Genomic DNA, 18,359 nt, shown 5'->3' on the forward strand with positions numbered 1-18,359 from the left:
AGCGTCAGCGCATTTTATATAACAAAACTGGAAATCTTAGGTTGCACAACATAAGTGAAATATTGTATCTTTAAAGACTTAGGTTTGAATGTATTAGACTGTTTATACAAACTTTGGTTCATTGTATAGTTCAGTACTTTTCCACCTAAAGATTAAGAAGCCTATTCTGCATAGAGCTATAGCAGTATAGAGGCTGCTGAAAGCTCTTAAATGCATATAGTACTTCAGCAAACCAAATTTTTGAGATCTGCAGTGTTAAATCTGATTGCAGTATCTTACTTAACGTACACTTATGTTCTATATAGTGCTAACGTTACCTAGGGAGGTGGTGGAATCCTGGGTAACCTGGGTTACCTAGGGAGGTGGTAGAATCTCCTTCCTTAGAGGTTTTTAAAGTCAGGCTTGACAAAGCCCTGGCTGGGATGATTTAGTTGGGGATTGGTCCTGCTTTGGGCAGGGGGTTGGACTAGATGACCTCCTGAGGTCCTTTCCAACCCTGATATTTTATGATTCTATGAATGTTCTAACTAATACACTAACTTTTATCTAATTAAATTGACACTGCCCTCCATTGTATACACTGTTCTTCCCATTGAACATAGTCGTCATGTTATCCAAATGGTAAAAGTGACACTCAAAACATTAATGATCCATTCTGAAGTCAGCCCAAATATGCATGTTGAAATGTGAATTACACATCTTGGATCAAATGGACGAGGAGTATTATGAAAGTAGTTCTTACTCACACAGGCTTACATTGAAGTGAGTAAGACTCCTCACATGAGCAAGGGCTTGCTGGACTGGGTCCCATATTTGTACTGAATGCAGGGTTTTGGCTTAGTAAGCCTATTGTGTGGTAGCTGTGCATTGTTCTGCCATTTCAAATAGTCAAGATTGAGGCATTGAAACATTACTGGGGGTATGTCTACGCTATGGGATTATACCGATTTTACAGAAACCGGTTTTTTAAAACAGATTGTGTAAAATCGAGTGCACGCAGCCACACTAAGCACATTAATTCGGCGGTGTGCATCCATGTACTGAGGCTGGCATCGATTTCCGGAGCGTTGCACTGTTGGTAGCTATACCATAGTTCTCGCAGTCTCCCCTGCCCTTAGAATTCTGGGTTGAGGTTCCAGTGCCTGATGGGGAATAAAACATTGTCACGGGTGATTCTGGATACAGCCTCAACCCTCCCTCCATGAAAGCATCAGACAACCGTTTCGAGCCTTTTTTCCTGGGTGAACTGTGCAAACGCCATAGCACAGCAAGCATGGACCCTGCTTAGCTCAAGACAGCAATCATGGACGTCGTAAACACCTCGCGCATTCTCATGCAGTCCATGTTGAACCAGGACCTGTAAAACCAGGCGAGGAGGTGGCGGCTACGGCAGAGCGGCAACGAGAGTGATGAGGACATGGACACAGAATTCTCTCAAACCGCAGGCCCCTGCGCTTTGGAGATCCTGCTGGTAATGGGGCAGGTTCAAGCCATTGAACGCCGATTTTGGGCCTGGGAAACAGCACAGACTGGTGGGACCGCATAGTTTTGCAGGTTTGGGATGATTCTCAGTGGCTGCGAAACTTTCGCATGCATAAGGGCACTTTCATGGAACTTTGTGACTTGCTTTCCCCTGCCGTGAAATGCCATAATACCAAGATGAGAGCAGCCCTCACAGTTGAGAAGCGAGTGGCAATAGCCCTTTGGAAGCTTGCAACGCCAGACAGCTACCGGTCAGTCGGGAATCAGTTTGGAGTGGGAAAATCTACTGTGGGGGCCGCTGTGATGCAAGTAGCCAAAGCAATCATTAAGCTGCTGCTATGAAAGGTTGTTACTCTGGGAAATGTGCAGGTCATAGTGGATGGCTTTGCTGCAATGGGATTCCCTAATTGTGGTGGGGCGATAGATGGAACATATATCCCTATATTGGCACCGGAGCACCAGGGCACCCAGTATGTAAACCGCAAGGGGTACTGTCATAAACAAATAGTTAAGGGTTAATAGAACAGGAGTACTTCATGTCTCTTTTGATTGTAAAGGGTTAACAAGTTCAGTGAGCCTGGCTGTCACCTGACCAGAGGACCAGTCAGGGGACAGGATACTTTCAAATCTTGAGGGAGGGAAGTTTTTGTGTGTGCTGTTAGATTTTGGTTGTTGTTCTCTCTGGGTTCTGAAGTGACCAGACATGTAATCAGGTTTCTCTCCAATCTCCCTGATACAGGTTCTTATAGAATCAAAATAGTAAGTACTAGGTGATAAGGCGATTTAGGCTTATGTTTGTTTTCTTTATTTGCAAATGTGTATTTGGCTGGGAGGAGTTCAAATGTGTATTTGGCTGGAAGGAGTTCAAGTTGGTATTTTGCTAAAAGGATTTTAATTTGTACTTGTATACTTAGGCTGGGAGAGTATTCCCAGTGTCTATAGCTGAAAGACCGTGTAACATATTCCATCTTAAATTTACAAAGATAATTTTTACTGTATTTTCTTTCTTTAATTAAAAGTTTTTCTTGTTTAAGAAGCTGATTGTTTTTTTATTCTGGTGAGACCCCAGAGGATGGGGTCTGGATCCACCAGGGAATTGGTGGGGAGAAAGGAGGGAAGGGGGAGAGAAAGGTTAATTTTCTCTCTGTGTTAGGATTTCTTTCTCTCTCAGGGAAAGTCCAGGAGGGGGAGAGAGAAGAAGGGGGAAAGGTGCATTTTCCTCTCTGTTTTAGGATTCCGGGAGTTTGAATCACAGTGATCTTCCAGGGTACCCAGGGAGGGGAAGCCTGGGAGAGGCAACGGTGAGGGAAAGGCTTTACTTTTCTTGTGTTAAGATCGAGAGGGACTGAGTCTTGGGAGTCCCTGGGCAGGGTTTTGGGGGGACCAGAGTGTACCAGGCACTGGAATTCCTGGTTGGTGGCAGCGCTACAAGTACTAAGCTGGTAATTGAGCTTAGAGGAATTCATGCTCATACCCCATCTTTTGGATGCTAAGGTTCAGAGTGGGAAATTATACCATGACAGGTACTTTTCAATGGTGCTGCAAGCACTGGTGGATCACAAGGGACGTTTCACTAACATCCCCATGGGATGGCCAGGAAGGGTTCATGACGCCCGCATCTTCAGGAACACTACTCTGTTTCAACGTCTGCAGCAAGGGAATTACTTCCCAGACCAGAAAATAACAGTTGGGGATGTTGAAATGCCTGTAGTTATCCTGGGGGACCCAGCCTACCCCTTGATGCCATGGCTCATGAAGCCATACACAGGCAGCCTGGACAGTAGTCAGGAGCTGTTCAACTACAGGCTGAGCAAGTGCAGAATGGTGGTAGAATGTGCATTTGGCCGTTTAAAGGCGCGCTGTGCACATTACTGACTCGCTCAGACCTCAGCCAAACCAATTCCCCATTGTTATTGCTGCTTGCTGTGTGTGCCACAATCTCTGTGAGAGTAAGGGAGAGACCTTTATGGTGGGGTGGGAGACTGAGGCAAATCACCTGGCCACTGATTACGCACAGCCAGACACCAGGGCGATTAGAAGAGCACACCAGGAAGCGGTGCGCATCAGAGAAGCTTTGAAAACGAGTTTCATCATGGGCCAGGGTACGGTATGACTGCTGTGTTTGTTTCCCCTTGATGAATCTCCCCCTTGATTGACTCATTCCCTATAAACAACTCACTTCCCCCTTCGATTATAGCTTGCTTAAGGAAATAAAGTCACTGTTGTTTAAAAATCATGTATTCTTTACTAATTCATTATGAAAAGAGGGAGAGAACTGACAAGGTAGCCCGGGTGTGGTTTGGGAGGAGGATAGGAGGGAAGGAAAAGGCCACTAAAAAATTTCAAAGTAATGACAGCCTTTTGGTTGGGCTGTCCACGGGGGTGGAGCGGGCGGGTGCACGGAGCCTCCCCCCATGCGTTCTTACATGTCTGGATAAGAAGCATGTGGAACATGGTGAGGGGTGAGGATGGTTACACAGGGGCTACAGCAGCACTCTGTGATCCTGCTGCTGTTCCTGAAGCTCCACCAGATGCTGGAGCATGTCAGTTTGATCACGCAGTAGCCCCAGAGTTGCATCCCGCCACCGCTGATCTTCCTGCCTACACCTCTGATCTTCCTGCTGCCACCTCTCATCTCGAGTGTCCCTCCTGTCCTTACGTTCACTGGCATCTTTCCTGTAATTTGATACCACATTCTTCCATTCATTCAGATGAGCTCTTTCATTACGGGTCACTTCCATGATTTCTGAGAACATTTCGTCTCGCATCTTTTTTTTCCGCCGCCTTATCTGAGATAACCTTCGGGATGGAGTAGGGAGGCTTTGCAGCTGCGTGAGGGAGGGAAAAAAGGGAGAGAAGTATTTAAAAAGATACATGTTACAGAACAATGCTTATATTCTTTCATGGTGAACAACACTATTCAACTTACATAGCACATGTGATTTGACTACAAGGTCGCATTTTGCATCTTAATATTGAGTGCCTGCGGCTCTGGTGTTACAGATCTCACAGCGCAGGTCCAGGCAGCAGAATTCGGCTTGCATGCAGCCATGGTAAGCCATTGTCTTCTGCAGCCTTCATATATCCAGTGCCCTCCTTTAACAAATAGCAAGCAAAGCCTGTTCAGTGCTTTCCTGTTAATTTGCAGCAGCAGAAACCACACACCCCCATCCAATTCTCTGGGATGATCGCTTTACGCCTTCTCCCACCACGTGGCTGGTATCATGGAAGATCACTGCTAAACACCCACCCCTACCGCGTGGCTGGTAACGGAAGATCCCTGCTACCAAAACACGAAAAAGCTCAGCACCAATCACCCGTCCCCCTTCCCCCTGCTTGGCTACCTGCAAGGAAGGATTTCTTTTAAGCAACAGGCAAACAGCCCAGTAGGAATGGCCATCTCTGTCCCCTTAATTAAATTCTGGAATTTCAACCAGGTTACCATGAACGATATCACTCTCCTGAGGATAACACAGCGAGATAAAGAACGGATGTTGCTTGAATGCCAGCAATCACTGGGACCATACGCAGCTAGGCTTTGTCATGCAATAATACCAGATTACTTGCAACATGCATGGTGTGGTCAAGTGTCCTACCGCGGAGGATGGAATAATGCTGCCCTGCCCAGAAACCTTCTGCAAAGGCTTTTGAAGTACCTCCAGGAGAGCTTCATGGAGATGTCCCTGGAGGATTTCCGCTCCATCCCCAGACATGTTAACAGATTTCTCCAGTAACTGTACTGACCGCGAATGCATCCCAAGTCCTCAGGGCAAATTAATCATTAAAAAACACTTGCTTTTAAACCATGTTTTATATTTACAAAGGTACACTCACCAGAGGTCCCTTCCATGGCTTCATTGTGTGGGATAGTGTCTTGGGAGGGCTGGGAGGGTAATTCCATCAGGCTGAGAAAAAGCTCCTGACTGTTGGGGAGAACGGAGTGCTGTGTGCTCTCTGCAAGCTCGTCCTCCTCTTCCTTCTCCTCATCTTCCCCGTCCGCAGAATCCTCAGCCATGGCTGAGATTACCACCCCCACCTCGGAATCCACGGACAGGGGTGAGGTAGTGGTGGCGGACCCCCCGAGAATTGCATGCAGCTCAGCATAGAAGCGGCATGTTTTCGGCCCTGCCCCCGGACCTTCCGTTTGCTTCTTTGGTTTTCTGGTAGGCTTGTCTGAGCTCCTTAACTTTCACACGGCACTGTGTGTGGCCTTTCTCCATCATGGCCTTGGAAATTTTTTCAAATGTTTTTTCATTTCATCTTTTGGGATGGTGTTCTGTTATCACGAAATCCTCTCCCCATCCTCTCCAGCATACTTCTCATGCAGTCCATGCTGGAGCTCTTTTTCGATTCTCAGGAGACAGCATTGTTACCTGTGCTGATGAGCTCTACGTGGTTACCTGTGCCGGTGAGCTCTCCACGCTGGGCAAACAGGAAATGAAATTCAAAAGTTTGCGGGGCTTTTCCTGTCTACCTGGTCAGTGCATCCGAGTTCAGATGGCTTTCCAAAGCGGTCACAATGGTGCACTTTGGGATACTGCCCGGAGGCCAATACTGTCGATTTGCGGCCATACTAACCCTAATCTGACATGGCAATACCCATTTCAGCGCTACTCCTCTCGTCGGGGAGGAGTGCAGAAACCGGTTTAAAGAGCCCTTTATATCGATATGAAGGGCTTCGTTGTGTGGACGGGTGCAGGGTTAAATCGGTTTAACGCTGCTAAATTTGGTTTAAATGCGTAGTGTAGACCAACGTGTCATCAAATGGTTCTTTTGTTGACATTGTTTTAAAAGAATGTGTGAGCAGGTAGATTTTGAAGAAATGCTTATTGTTAACTGTGGTGTAATTCTTCTTCAATACTGAACATATTATTGTTACCTGTGGTATAATTATTGTTAGCTGCAGTGTAATTCTTCTTTGATGCTGAAAAATATCATAGTTTCTTCCTGCCTGAATCTCTCTAAAAGTCATTCTAAAGGGTAGCTACTGCCTAGAGGTTATACCTTAATAACTACACAAAATACGGTGCCAAAAACAATAGAGAGGTGATTTCTGATGATTTTTATTTCTCAGGGGTGAGTTTAAGTTTGTTGAGTGTTTTAAATTCAGCTTGGTGGATGAAAGTCCATAACTTTCACAAAAATATGTATTAACGTTGGCTTTGGAGAAATTTTCCTCTGCCCATAAATGATATTAAGCAAATTTATGCTTAAGACATAAGAAAGCATTGAAATGAAAGAGAGCACTGAGGCGGGGAAGAGAATGTGTGCATGCCTGCTAGAAAATACTTATTTCCAGGTCTTCAGCACACCTTTCAGAACCTATCATTTCAAGGGAGCAGGGTGTTCCAGTGGACAGGGACTCAGGATACATTGATTTTATTCCTGATTGCCATGTATCTTGGGCAAATTACTTAACTTCCAGGTGCTAAGACTCATAGACTTTAAGGCCAGCAGGGGCCGTCATGATCATCTAGTCTGCTCTCCTGCACATTGCAGGCCATAGCAGCTCACCAATCCACTCCTGTAATAGACCCATAACTTGGGCTGAGTTACTGAAGTCCTGAAATCATGATTTAAAGACTTCAAGTTACAGATAATCCACCATTTTACACTAATTTAAACCTGCAAGTGACCCAGGCGCCATGCTGCAGAGAAAGTCCAAAAAACTCCAGGGTCTCTGACAATCTGACCTCAGGAAAATTCCTTCCCAACCCCAAACATGGCAGTCTGTTGGAACCTGAGCATTTCGGCAAGACCCAACAGCCAGACACTGGGAAAGAATTGTCTTTAGTATCTTAGAGCCCTCCCCATCTAGTGACCCATCACTGGCTATTTGGGGATATTTGCTCCTAGTAGTCACAAATTGGATATATACCATTCTAGATTTCATCATACCATCACCTCAATAAACTTATGAAGCTCAATCTTGAAGCCAGTTAGGGTTTTTGCCGCCACTGCTCCCTTTGGAAGGCTGTTCTTGATCTTTACTCTTCTGACTGTTAGGAACCTTCAAGCATAAACTTGTTGATCACCATTGATATCCATTTGTTCTTGTGTCAGCACTGAGACTTAACTTAACTCCTCTCCCTTCCTAGTATTTATCCTTCTGATGTATTTTTAGAGACTAATATCTCCCCTCAGCCTTCGTTTGGTTAGGCTAAACATGCCAAGCTCTTTGAGTTTCCTCTCAAAAAGTTGGTTTTCCATTCCTCTGCTCATCCTAGTAGCCCTTTTATTCACCTGTTCCAGTTTGAATTCACCTTTCTTTAAAACGGAAGACCAGAATTGCATACAGTATTCCATATGAAGTCTCATCAGTGCCTTGTATAATGATACTCAACACACTTCCTGCTAAAAATACCTTGGATCCTAGGATCACGTTAGCCTTTTTCATGGCCACATCACATTGGCAGTTCGTAGTCATCCTGTTATCCCAGGGTTGTGAGTTCAATCCTTGAGGGGGCCACTTAGGGATCTGGGGCAAAAATCAGTACTTGGTCCTGCTAATGAAGGCAGGGGGCTGGACTCCATGACCTTTCAAGGTCCCTTCCAGTTCTAGGAGATAGGTATATCTCCAATTTTTTTTAAACCAGTACATCCAGATCTTTCTTATCCTCTGTCATTTCCAGTTGATATGTCTCTAGTTTACAGCAAAAATTCTTATGGTTAGTCTCTATGTGTATAACCTTGCACTTTGCACTATTAAATTTCATCCCATTTATATTACTCCAATTTTCAAAGTCATTCAGATCTTCTTGTATGATATTCTGGTTCTCCTCCATATTGGCAATACCTTTCAACTTTGTGTCTTTTGTAATTTTGTTAGCACACTTCCACTTTTTGTGCCAAGGTCATTAAGAAAAATGTTAAAGATTGGTCCCAAGACTGATCCTTGAGGAACACCACTAGTAACTTCCTTCCACCCTGACAGTTCACCTTTCAGTGTGACCACTGTAGTCTCACCTTTAACCAGTTCTTTATCCACCTTTCAATTCTCGTATTAATCTTCATCTTTTCCAGTTTAACTAATAATTTCCCATGTGGAACTGTATCAAAAGCCTTACTGAAATCCAGGTAGATTAGATCTACTGCATTTCCTTTGTGTAAAAAATTAGTTATCTTCTCAAAGAAAGATGATCAGCTTAGTCTGGCACCATCTGCCTTTTGTAAAACCATGTTGTATTTGATCCCAGTTACTGTTTACCTCAATGTTTTTTACTGTTTTCTCTTTCAAAATTTGTTCTAAGACTTTGCATACAATTGAGGTTAAATTAACAGACGTGTAGTTTACTGGATCAGTTTTTTTCTCCTTTCTTAAAAACAGATACTATATAAGCAATCCTCCTGTCATAGGGTATGACCCTGATTTCACAGATTCATAAAAAATCTGTGGTATTGGGGTTACAATTTCATGTTCTGGTTCTTTTAGTATTCAGGCCCAGCAATTCAGTCCCCTTAATATGTTTGAGTTTGACTTCTACCTCGGATGAGGTTATTTCTACTTCCATATCGTCATTTCCATTAGCTGCCCTGCCACTACCCCTAAGCTCCTCAGCACCCTTATAAAAAACTCAGGCAGAGTATTTGTTTAGGTGCTGGGCCATGCCTTGATTACCTTTAATCTCCACCCCATCTCACTGCTTAGCGATCCCATTTCTTCTTTCCCTGTTTTCTTTTTATTTATATGGCTATAGAACAAGAGTGGGCAAACTTTTTGGCCTGAGGGCTGCATCGGGTTTCCAAAATTGTATGGAGGGCCGTTTAGCAGAAGCTGTGCCTCCCCAAACAGCCAGGCGTGGCCCGGCCTGGCCCCACCCCCTATCCAACCCCTCCTGCTTCTCGCCCCCTGATGACCCCCCCAGGACTCCTGTTCCATCCAACCCCCCCATTCTACTCACATGCACAATGTTAAGTCTGAGCACGAAGTCTGCAGGATAGGTCCCTGAACTATATTTTTTTTAAGTTATACTTATGTCCAGAGATCTATTGTTTTCTATGTGCAATAGATGTTAAAATATAGAGTGTGTCTTTCCAAGACCTCTGCGACTTAGACTTCAGTCTTAAATTAGTTTTAAAATCTGAATATTGATATGTGCAACCTTCTCATTCATCATTATGTAGGAATTGCATTAATTAGCTAATATAAGGGTTTGAGTGGTGACTTGCAGTTATGGAAGCTGGACTATTGTGGCTTGCAAAACCGACTCAGGAAAATACATGTATCTTCATACTGTCCCTTTTTTTCCTCCAGAAGGGAACCCTGCTATTCTTCTGTTTAATCAATACCTTAGTTCGGGTTTGTAATCAGGGCCAGTTGTCATGCTTTCTTGCTCTATAGGGGATGCTTTGTGATATGATAAGGTGCTATAGAAATGTATATTGTTGTTTACATAATTTGGGGGTCCAGTGTAATGTCCCTATGTTAAAAGGAAAACATTGCAGGGCTTTCTTATTTATTCAGGTGTTGTTGGCAGTGGTGTTGTTGTAGTCATGTTGGTCCCAGCATATATGAGAGATAAGGTATGTGAGGTAATATCTTTTATTGGACCAACTTCTGTTGGTGAGAGAGACAAGTTTTGGGGAGCTTACATAATGCTCACCTGAAGAAGAGCTCTGTGTGAGCTTGAAAGCTTGTCTCTTTCATGAAGAGAAGTTGGTCTGAAAAAATATGTTACCTTACCCACCTTCTCTCTCTTATTTATTCAGCATATTTTTAAATTTTCTCTACTTCATTTATTGCTGTTGCCAAAGCTGCATAGCTAGCACTTAGTTCACATTCAGCTGCATCTCTGACAACTATATTGCACAGTTGTGTGATTTAAAAGATGAGAGATTTTACCCAGAATATGAAACGTGTAAATATTTTTGTTCATTTTCAGAAGATCCTGTATGTAAGTGCTGATGCTGACAACTTCAGTAGAGGACATAAATATTAATACCTGTCCATTTCCTGTACATTATGTTCTGGCAAGCAGCTGTTTATACAGTTAATTTAATAGAGAAAGAAAAAAGTATCCATCATTCTTCTCCCCTACACACTAGCGTATTACACTATCAACACTGAGCTGCTATTTTTTACTTTCTTCTGATGCAGTATGTTTTGTTAATCTGACAGCTAACAATACTCTTTAAAAAAAATCTTGTCTAGAAATCCTAGCCTTGGTCTCACCTTACCTATCTTCCATGGAAATGTGTCAGTAGCTGTAATGGAGAGATTCACACCCATTGCCAAAAGTGATAAGACACTATGGGAATTTCCAACTGTACTTAAGCGAAACTTTTGTAAATAAACCACCACCACCACCATAGTAGGAGCTAATTCTTTCCATCTCCTTTTTTTTACTACAAGAACATGAATTTAATAAATGATATAACTGCACATTTCTTATGTTAACATGCTGGGAATAATTAAGGTAGGGTGGTACTGCATTTTCTGGGAATTGAGGGGTACATTTAAATTTGAATTAGATCCTAGTGCACAGCTAATAAACACATTAAAAATTGCCCAGTGTTTAATCATCTGATACTAGGGAACCATGACCATAATGTATGTTTTAGTGAAATTCAAAGCAGACTCTTTCAGTGTACTGTAAAATGTTGAGAGAGGGTATGTATGGCACGTTGCAGTTTTTAATGCTACTATGGAATTAAGTCACTTAAAGTATTTCCAGTTCCGTCATGTTTAACATTTGTTGTCACACACCAGATGGCATCACTTAGCACTTACTATTACTGTTTATTTTCAAAGCTGAAGTCATTTGTTGAAATGTGAATCATTCCAGAGATCAGTTGTTTAATGATTGCCTCATCCAAAGGATGTTTAAAAAGAAAAGGTGAATCTAATGGACAGTATTTAACCTAAATTGAGATGTAGTACATGTGCCAATATAGAAAATAGATCCCAGTCATCTTGAGAAATAAATGACTCCTGCTGTTTCTTTCAAGGATGAACTTTAAAAAAAACAATTTTACAAACTTTTAGTTCCGTTTCCTCAGCCATGGAATTAATCAGTTCTTGGCATTTGTTAGAGAAAACAGTGTGAGACTGGAGATGTCTTTAAATGGTCTCTTGAAACTTATTCAGAAAGCTGAATCGTGTTCTAAACTTATTTTTCAGTATGCCAAAAGGCAGCCTTGTTGTACCATTAATTTCTGGAACCAATGTAGTTCTATTTAAATTAAGATCATTTTGCACTGTATCACATATCATATTTACCTCATCCATTACTGTAGTGAAAATAAAACACAAAACCCCTTCCTGCTGCTAATGAAATCAACAGGAGTTTTGCAATTGGAGTCTGTGGAGCAGGAATAGGCTGTTAGCATTTTGTAAAAGCTAAGTCCCTAATTTTCTAATGGTAACCTGTCTGGGCAATTAAGCTACACACTGCTGTACACATAAGGTCTTTTACTGAGCAGCTATGCACCTGTGGCTATGCGCCACATCTTTGAAACTCCGCATCTTTGTTCCAATGTGAATCTGTTACAGTTTTTTTTCCAGGCCTTATGGGTTCTTGGATTTGCTGTCATCTTCTGGATGATACAGTACATGAAGACAACCGGAGTTTCTTTGCTACTGTATTAAACTGGTCTGAATTAGCTTTGGTGCATTGTCTTGGGAGGTCGTTAATTAACATTGCAAAAGACAATGAAGCATATACAAGCTTGGGATTCATGGACCCAGAATGCAACCAGGAGCACACAAGTAGATGTTTCACAACATCATATCAATCATTTGGGTAAAAATGTTCAAACATGACATCCATGTCATAAATTGTCTTTGTTGTGCATCTTTGATCACCTTACCTTCTCTCTGATCACTATAGCCCCTATTCAGTTAGTTTTTAAGGATGTGCCTACCTTTAAGCAGGTGAGTAGTTTCACTGAGTTCAGTGGGACTACTCATGTTTAAAGTTAGGCACATCTGTATGTATCTTGATGAACTGGAGCCTGTCTCCATTGGTGTTTTCTGTATTCTAACATTAAAAACCTCTAAGCATCTTCAAGAAGCTGCCATTAATGAATATATTTTCCGTGTGTATATATAAAATAGTTTATCTTTTAAAGCTTGCTTATATATGCTATAAGCCCATTTGGGAATGCTGTATTCTGGCCCTTATTCTGATTGGCAAAGAGTTCCCACTTATTGACTACTTATACTAAAGTGAGACTGTCAAAACAAGTCACATTTTGGCCTGAATGTTTTGTACCTTCCATAGTTATAAGTACGTCTAACATTGCTATAAATGAAATAAGATAGCAAAAATATATCTTTCTATTTTTCAGAATTTTTACTTTGTGCATTTGACAGCATTTTGTGTGAACTCACCTTTACCTTTTTCCCGATATAATTGTTCAATCCGTTTCTCTCTTGATGAGAAAACTTTTATAAAAGCCCATTAAACAGTATTTTAAAGGAAAATTTAAAAAATAATTTTAGGATACACTGTTTAAAGAATGGTAGATTGTGGAAACTGGATTATTTAAATTATGGTAATTACAAATAATTAAGTTGACAGCTCTCCTTTAATATGCAAAAAATGTAGTGCTGTGTGCCCTGTATTTAGCCAATTCAAAGATCAGTTACACAGTAACCATATGATATTTCAGAATGTAATTGGAAAGGAATACTTGTGGTTAATAGTAATTTTTTTAGTTAAAAAATTATGGTACTGTATATTTAATTTCTATGTAAATCACGAGCAAAAATGAACCACATAATACCATGTCTACTGAAGATGTACCTACTATAGGGAACGCAATGAAACTGAAACCTGTTACAGCATCAGCAATAGATTTCCATTGCAAATCTGGTGTTCCTTGTTCTCTCCTCACCGGTTATACTTACTGCATGAATTGAAGCATATTTTTCTTCTGCATGCCATAGCACAGTGAAAATTCACTTTATCTGTTCCTTACTGTCTCAGCTATCATCTTTCACTGCTAATAGATACTTGGGAAATATTTTAGCCAGAGACTTTTTTTTTAGTTGATTATTAGGGGCCTGATTTGGCTACCACTGAACTCAGTGGTGAAATGTCAGTTACTTCAATGGGAGAATAATTGGGGCAAAGTTAATTAATAAGATGCTTGCTATACAAAATCCATGTCATAATTGTTTTTTCTCAGTAAGAAAGATTTTAGTGTAATAAGTATTGTTGTGGCAGATGTCAGTTATACATTGTGTCTTTCTTTTTCTTATTGTGATAGCAAGTTTTGACTCTTGGGAAGACATTCTGTGGTGGTGTGGTGGATTATGTAGTGGTTTTGGGCAGGAATAGCTTGAGGACAGAGGGAACTGCTTGAGCAGCAGAAGAGTTTGATCTCTGTTTAGAGTCAATTCTTGAGGCAGAGTTGTTCCTTGGGAATCAGGGGTTGGTGTTGAACTGAGATGCCTATAAGAAGTCATTGCTATTTGACCATCTCATTTCAGGATTTGTATCTGTGTATAAATAAAGCAAGTTACATTTGGAATATACCCAGACTCAACCTTTCTGATTTCTCCTCCACTAGAAACTAACCTGCAAGGCCCTAGACAACTGCTCCCACTCAGCAGAGGGGCAACACTGGTGTCAAACAAGAGACTGATGTAGAAAGGAGGAACAGTATTATAGTGTTGGTATATGCCTTTGGTTTTCTTATTTTAAGAGCTATGAAATTCTGCTTGGAATCCAAGGCTTAATATTTTGGAAATAAAATTAATACTTCGTAATAGAATGACTGTTTAGCATGCCAATTTGAAGTAAAATCCTCCTCCAAAAATATCTGCTAAAAAAACCCAAAGCTAAGTAATACAACAAATACAGAGGAACACATTGTCAAAATGTGTTGGTCCTGTTTTGTCTCTAGTGGAATATAAATATATTTGTAGTATGGTAGGTTGGTGTGATAGTGTTGTAAATTGGTCACCCAGATATTCATTGAGTGTCACATCTAGGGTCATCACTGAAAGTTCATTTAAAAGGCAGGTGACAACTCTTTGACCTTTTGAGCAAGATTTTGCAGAGTTTGTCCTAGTAGAGGCTTCTGAGTAAACTGAGAACATATAGATTGACATGATTCATTCTAGGACCCTTTTTGCATAAAAGTAAATGGAATTTTGCCATTGTTTTTAATGGAATCAGGATCACATCTTGTCATAAGTAACCATTTTATTATTATAATATATATCGATTAAAGTGTGTTATAACAACAACATTTGGGATACCTCTTGTGGTGGAAGCATACTGATTTTTCTGAATACCATAACTGAAATGAAAGAGAAGAGATGGCTAGTGTGAGGATATGGGTATGTAAAATAGACCAATGTGAAATAATCAGTTATGTATATATATTTATAATACACAGAAAATCATATGAAAACTAAACCTGGTGACTGACTGTCACATGTCCTTTCTCAAGTACACTAATGTGCATTACTGTACATAACTTGGTGACATTTTTCCTTTTTCAGGGTCAAGTGCTTTCGTGGGAAAAAGGTCCACGGGGAATATGACATCAGAGTTGAACAGGTAACTAAACTATTTACTCTAGATGTTACAAATATTTATTTATCATTTTCTATATAGTCCCTTGAAAATTCAGAGAGTGTAAGTGGGTTAAATAGGATGTGAATTTGCTAGCTCTTCTTTTATGGAATTTCTTAAGCAATGCCAAAAGCTTCATGAAAATTTTGCTACTGTGAAATTTTGTTGTAAGTTATGAATGTGGCAAAATCAAACTTATTTAATTGAAGGGGTACTTTTGAGGGGGGACCTTAAGTGCCCACCCCCCATTAACTGTTTTTTCTGATGTCCTTGTGTTGGTGGCATGGCGCATTATAGTCCAGTGTCATGACTCTGGTCCCTTCACTGTTGTGCCTGATTATCCCAACCCTTGCTATGGCCCTGGGATACAGCCTCAGGAGACTGCAATAAAAGTTTCAAGTATTCATTTTCATTTTAATGCAGCTCTTACTAGAGTATCCTTATAGCTATGCGTAGTGGTAAAAATATGAAATGATCAGAAGGGTTAGCTACAGACAACTGATTTCCCCAAGGATGAGTAGGACTGAATTTTGGCTTTTTCTGGTTCACTCTATTGCCTTCTTAATTTTAAAATGTATATGTACCCCAACTGCAGTTTTAGCACTTTTAAAACATGGGCTAAAGCCATATATATCTCGAGTGCCTTAGAAGATTTATACAGATTTCACTTGAATTAGATTCCGAAAAGGGCAATAAACATGTTCTTTGAGTGCTTTCAATGACTGGTTGTAAAAGGGAATGTAGCCATGAATATTTTCCGTATTTTTTTTCCACTTAAAAGGGATTGTTTTGTCTCTGGAATCTTTGAATAAGGCCCTGAGAGAACAAAACATCGGGAGCCAGGTCCTCAGCTAATGTAAATCCAACATAGCTCTACTGAATTGAATGTAACCACATTGCTTTATGACAGCTGAGAATCTAATCCACATTTTTAACTCAGAAGCATAGAAAGTCTTGTGGGGATTAGCAGGAGTGTTGTTGGGGTTAGGAAAAAGGGAGGCATATTATCTGGACCTAAAATATAGTTCAGACATAGATCCAATCCTGTAGTTCATGTCACACAAGCAGTACCCTTGTGGAGTAGGGTTGCCAACTTTCCGACTGCAGAAAACCGAACACCCTTGCTCCCCTACACCTCCCACTCACTCCATTCTCCACTCCCTCCTTCACTTGCTCTCCCCCAGGCTTGCTCACTTGCTCATTTTCACCAGACTGGGACAGAAGGTTGGGGTGTGGGAGAGGGTGAGGGCTCTGAATGGGGATGCGGGCTCTGGGGTGGGGCTGGGGATGAGGTTTTGGGGTACATGAGGGCGCTCCTGGCTTGGGGGATGAGGCTGTGGGGTTTGAAGTGTGTGGGGGAGGCTCCAGGCTGGGGCAGAGGGTTGGGGTTTGGGGGGTGCAGGCTCTGGGGTGGGGCTGGGGATGAGGTTTTGGGGTACATGAGGGCGCTCCTGGCTTGGGGGATGAGGCTGTGGGGTTTGAAGTGTGTAGGGGAGGCTCCAGGCTGGGGCAGAGGGTTGGAGTTTGGGGGGTGCAGGCTCTGGGTGGGGGCAGGAAGAGAGGTTTGGAGTGCAGGAGGGACCTCAGGGCTGGTGCAGGAGGTTGGCAGGCGGTTGGCGGTGCCTGGCCAGTGGGAGCTGCAGAGCCAGCACTCTGGTTGGGGGGCCATGTGCGGAGCCTCCTGGTTGCCCCTGTATGTAGGAGCCAGACAGAGGACATGCCACTGCTTCTGGGAGCCGTGTGGAGCCAGGGCAGGCAGGGAGTCTGTTTTAGCCCTGCTGCACTGCCAGCCATACTTTTAGTGGCCCAGTCAGCAGTGCTGACGGGAGCTGACAGGGTCCCTTTTTGACTGGGCATTCCTGTCGAAAACTGGATTCCTGGCAACCCTAGTGTGGAGACACATTGAAGTCATTTGGAGCACCACACGGGCTTAAGGATTCTCTTGGCACAGAGTCTGTTGCAGTGTTGGGATCTGCTTTTTGTGGATGGGACAGTGAAAGTTAGAGCAGTTTTTTTATTTTTGTGGACCCTACTAATCCCATGGTAACAGATGTTTCTGACTGTGCAATTAACCTGAGTCACTGACACTATTTTAATATTTTATAGTTCATAACTGCCAGCAGTGCATTATCAGCATGTTGGACTTCCTGAACATCATAATGCAGGTAGAGGGTTCAGACACTGAGCAAACAGCATAGTGCTGAAATGCAGGACTTGGAAAGTGCAAGAAAACTGCAGACTTCTCCCTACCTCGGCACTGGAGTACACAAGTTCGTGGAGGGCCCAGAGAAAATGTAGTCTAATGGAAAGGTAGATGGGGTACAGTCATCAATCCCCCTCCCCACTGAGTCCTGAGCAGGGGGAATTCTTAGTGTCACATTTGCCTTACTACTTGCTGCATTTGTTACACACAGTTATACCAAGAAATTGTAGGGCATGTTGCACCTTACGGACAAGCTTCCATGAGATGAGAATCCTGCTCACCGTTGCTCTGAATATCAGAGCACTTTCCTGTACTGTGAAATCATTTTCCTTCTTTCCAACACAGATGTCAAGAATTTGACCCACTGTCCACTGGAGCACTTAGACCCATTTATTATATACAAAAATAAACCTGCAGCCTTTCTAGCACTTGTCAAATTTTTAATTCAATGTCAAAACACATGATTAGGATACTGTGAGGAGGCAGGCCCCTGGAATTGGTCTTTTTAACCTGATTAATTAATGGGAAAGATTAGAAGCCAGTATCAAATTAAACATATTCTTAATTAATGTTGCTGTAACAGCCTCAGTTCTTAGATGTATATTCATGACTTCTGACATTTCCATTGTACAGTGTGTATGTTATCAATTTCATGTAAAAACTATGTGCCGAGGGCTTCGTCCAGCAAGGTCCAGAGCATTCTGGCCCCTCTCCATCAAAGCACTTAAGTGTGTGTTTAAATTCAATGGGCTAGTCACATGCTTAAAGTTAAGCACATGCTTAAGTGCTTTGCTGGATTGGGTCAGATTAATCAGCACTTTGCATGGCCAAGCTCTGAGGCTCATACACAGGTTTACTTAGGCAAACTTCCGCTGACTCCAGTTTTCAGTGAGCCTTCTGTATTGGTATCCGGGACAGCAAAGATGCCTTCATCTATCCAACCAAAACACTATAGCAGGGTGCATTTCAATTATTCTGCTGTGCGGTGTTATAGTAAAGAGCATTGGGAGTCTATGTAGATGAAAGACTATACATAAATGAAAGTATCAGAGGGTAGCCGTGTTAGTCTGGATCTGTAAAAGCAGCAAAGAATCCTGTGGCACCTTATAGACTAACAGACGTTTTGGAGCATGAGCTTTCGTGGG

At 42.0% G+C, this 18,359-nt stretch overlaps 1 protein-coding gene across 2 annotated transcripts in view; it reads left to right on the plus strand.

Moving 5' to 3' along the window:
- SYN2 (synapsin II) overlaps window positions 1-18,359 on the plus strand; it is a 435,882-nt gene that overhangs the window by 216,496 nt on the left and 201,027 nt on the right. For both annotated transcript variants that reach the window (XM_030569938.1, XM_030569939.1), the window contains exon 2: window positions 14,939-14,996. In XM_030569938.1, the coding sequence (XP_030425798.1) occupies window positions 14,939-14,996 (58 nt within the window). The remainder of the gene's footprint in view (window positions 1-14,938; window positions 14,997-18,359) is intronic.

The sequence above is a fragment of the Gopherus evgoodei genome, chromosome 7 (genome assembly GCF_007399415.2).
Source record: "Gopherus evgoodei ecotype Sinaloan lineage chromosome 7, rGopEvg1_v1.p, whole genome shotgun sequence".
Classification (NCBI taxonomy): domain Eukaryota; kingdom Metazoa; phylum Chordata; order Testudines; family Testudinidae; genus Gopherus; species Gopherus evgoodei.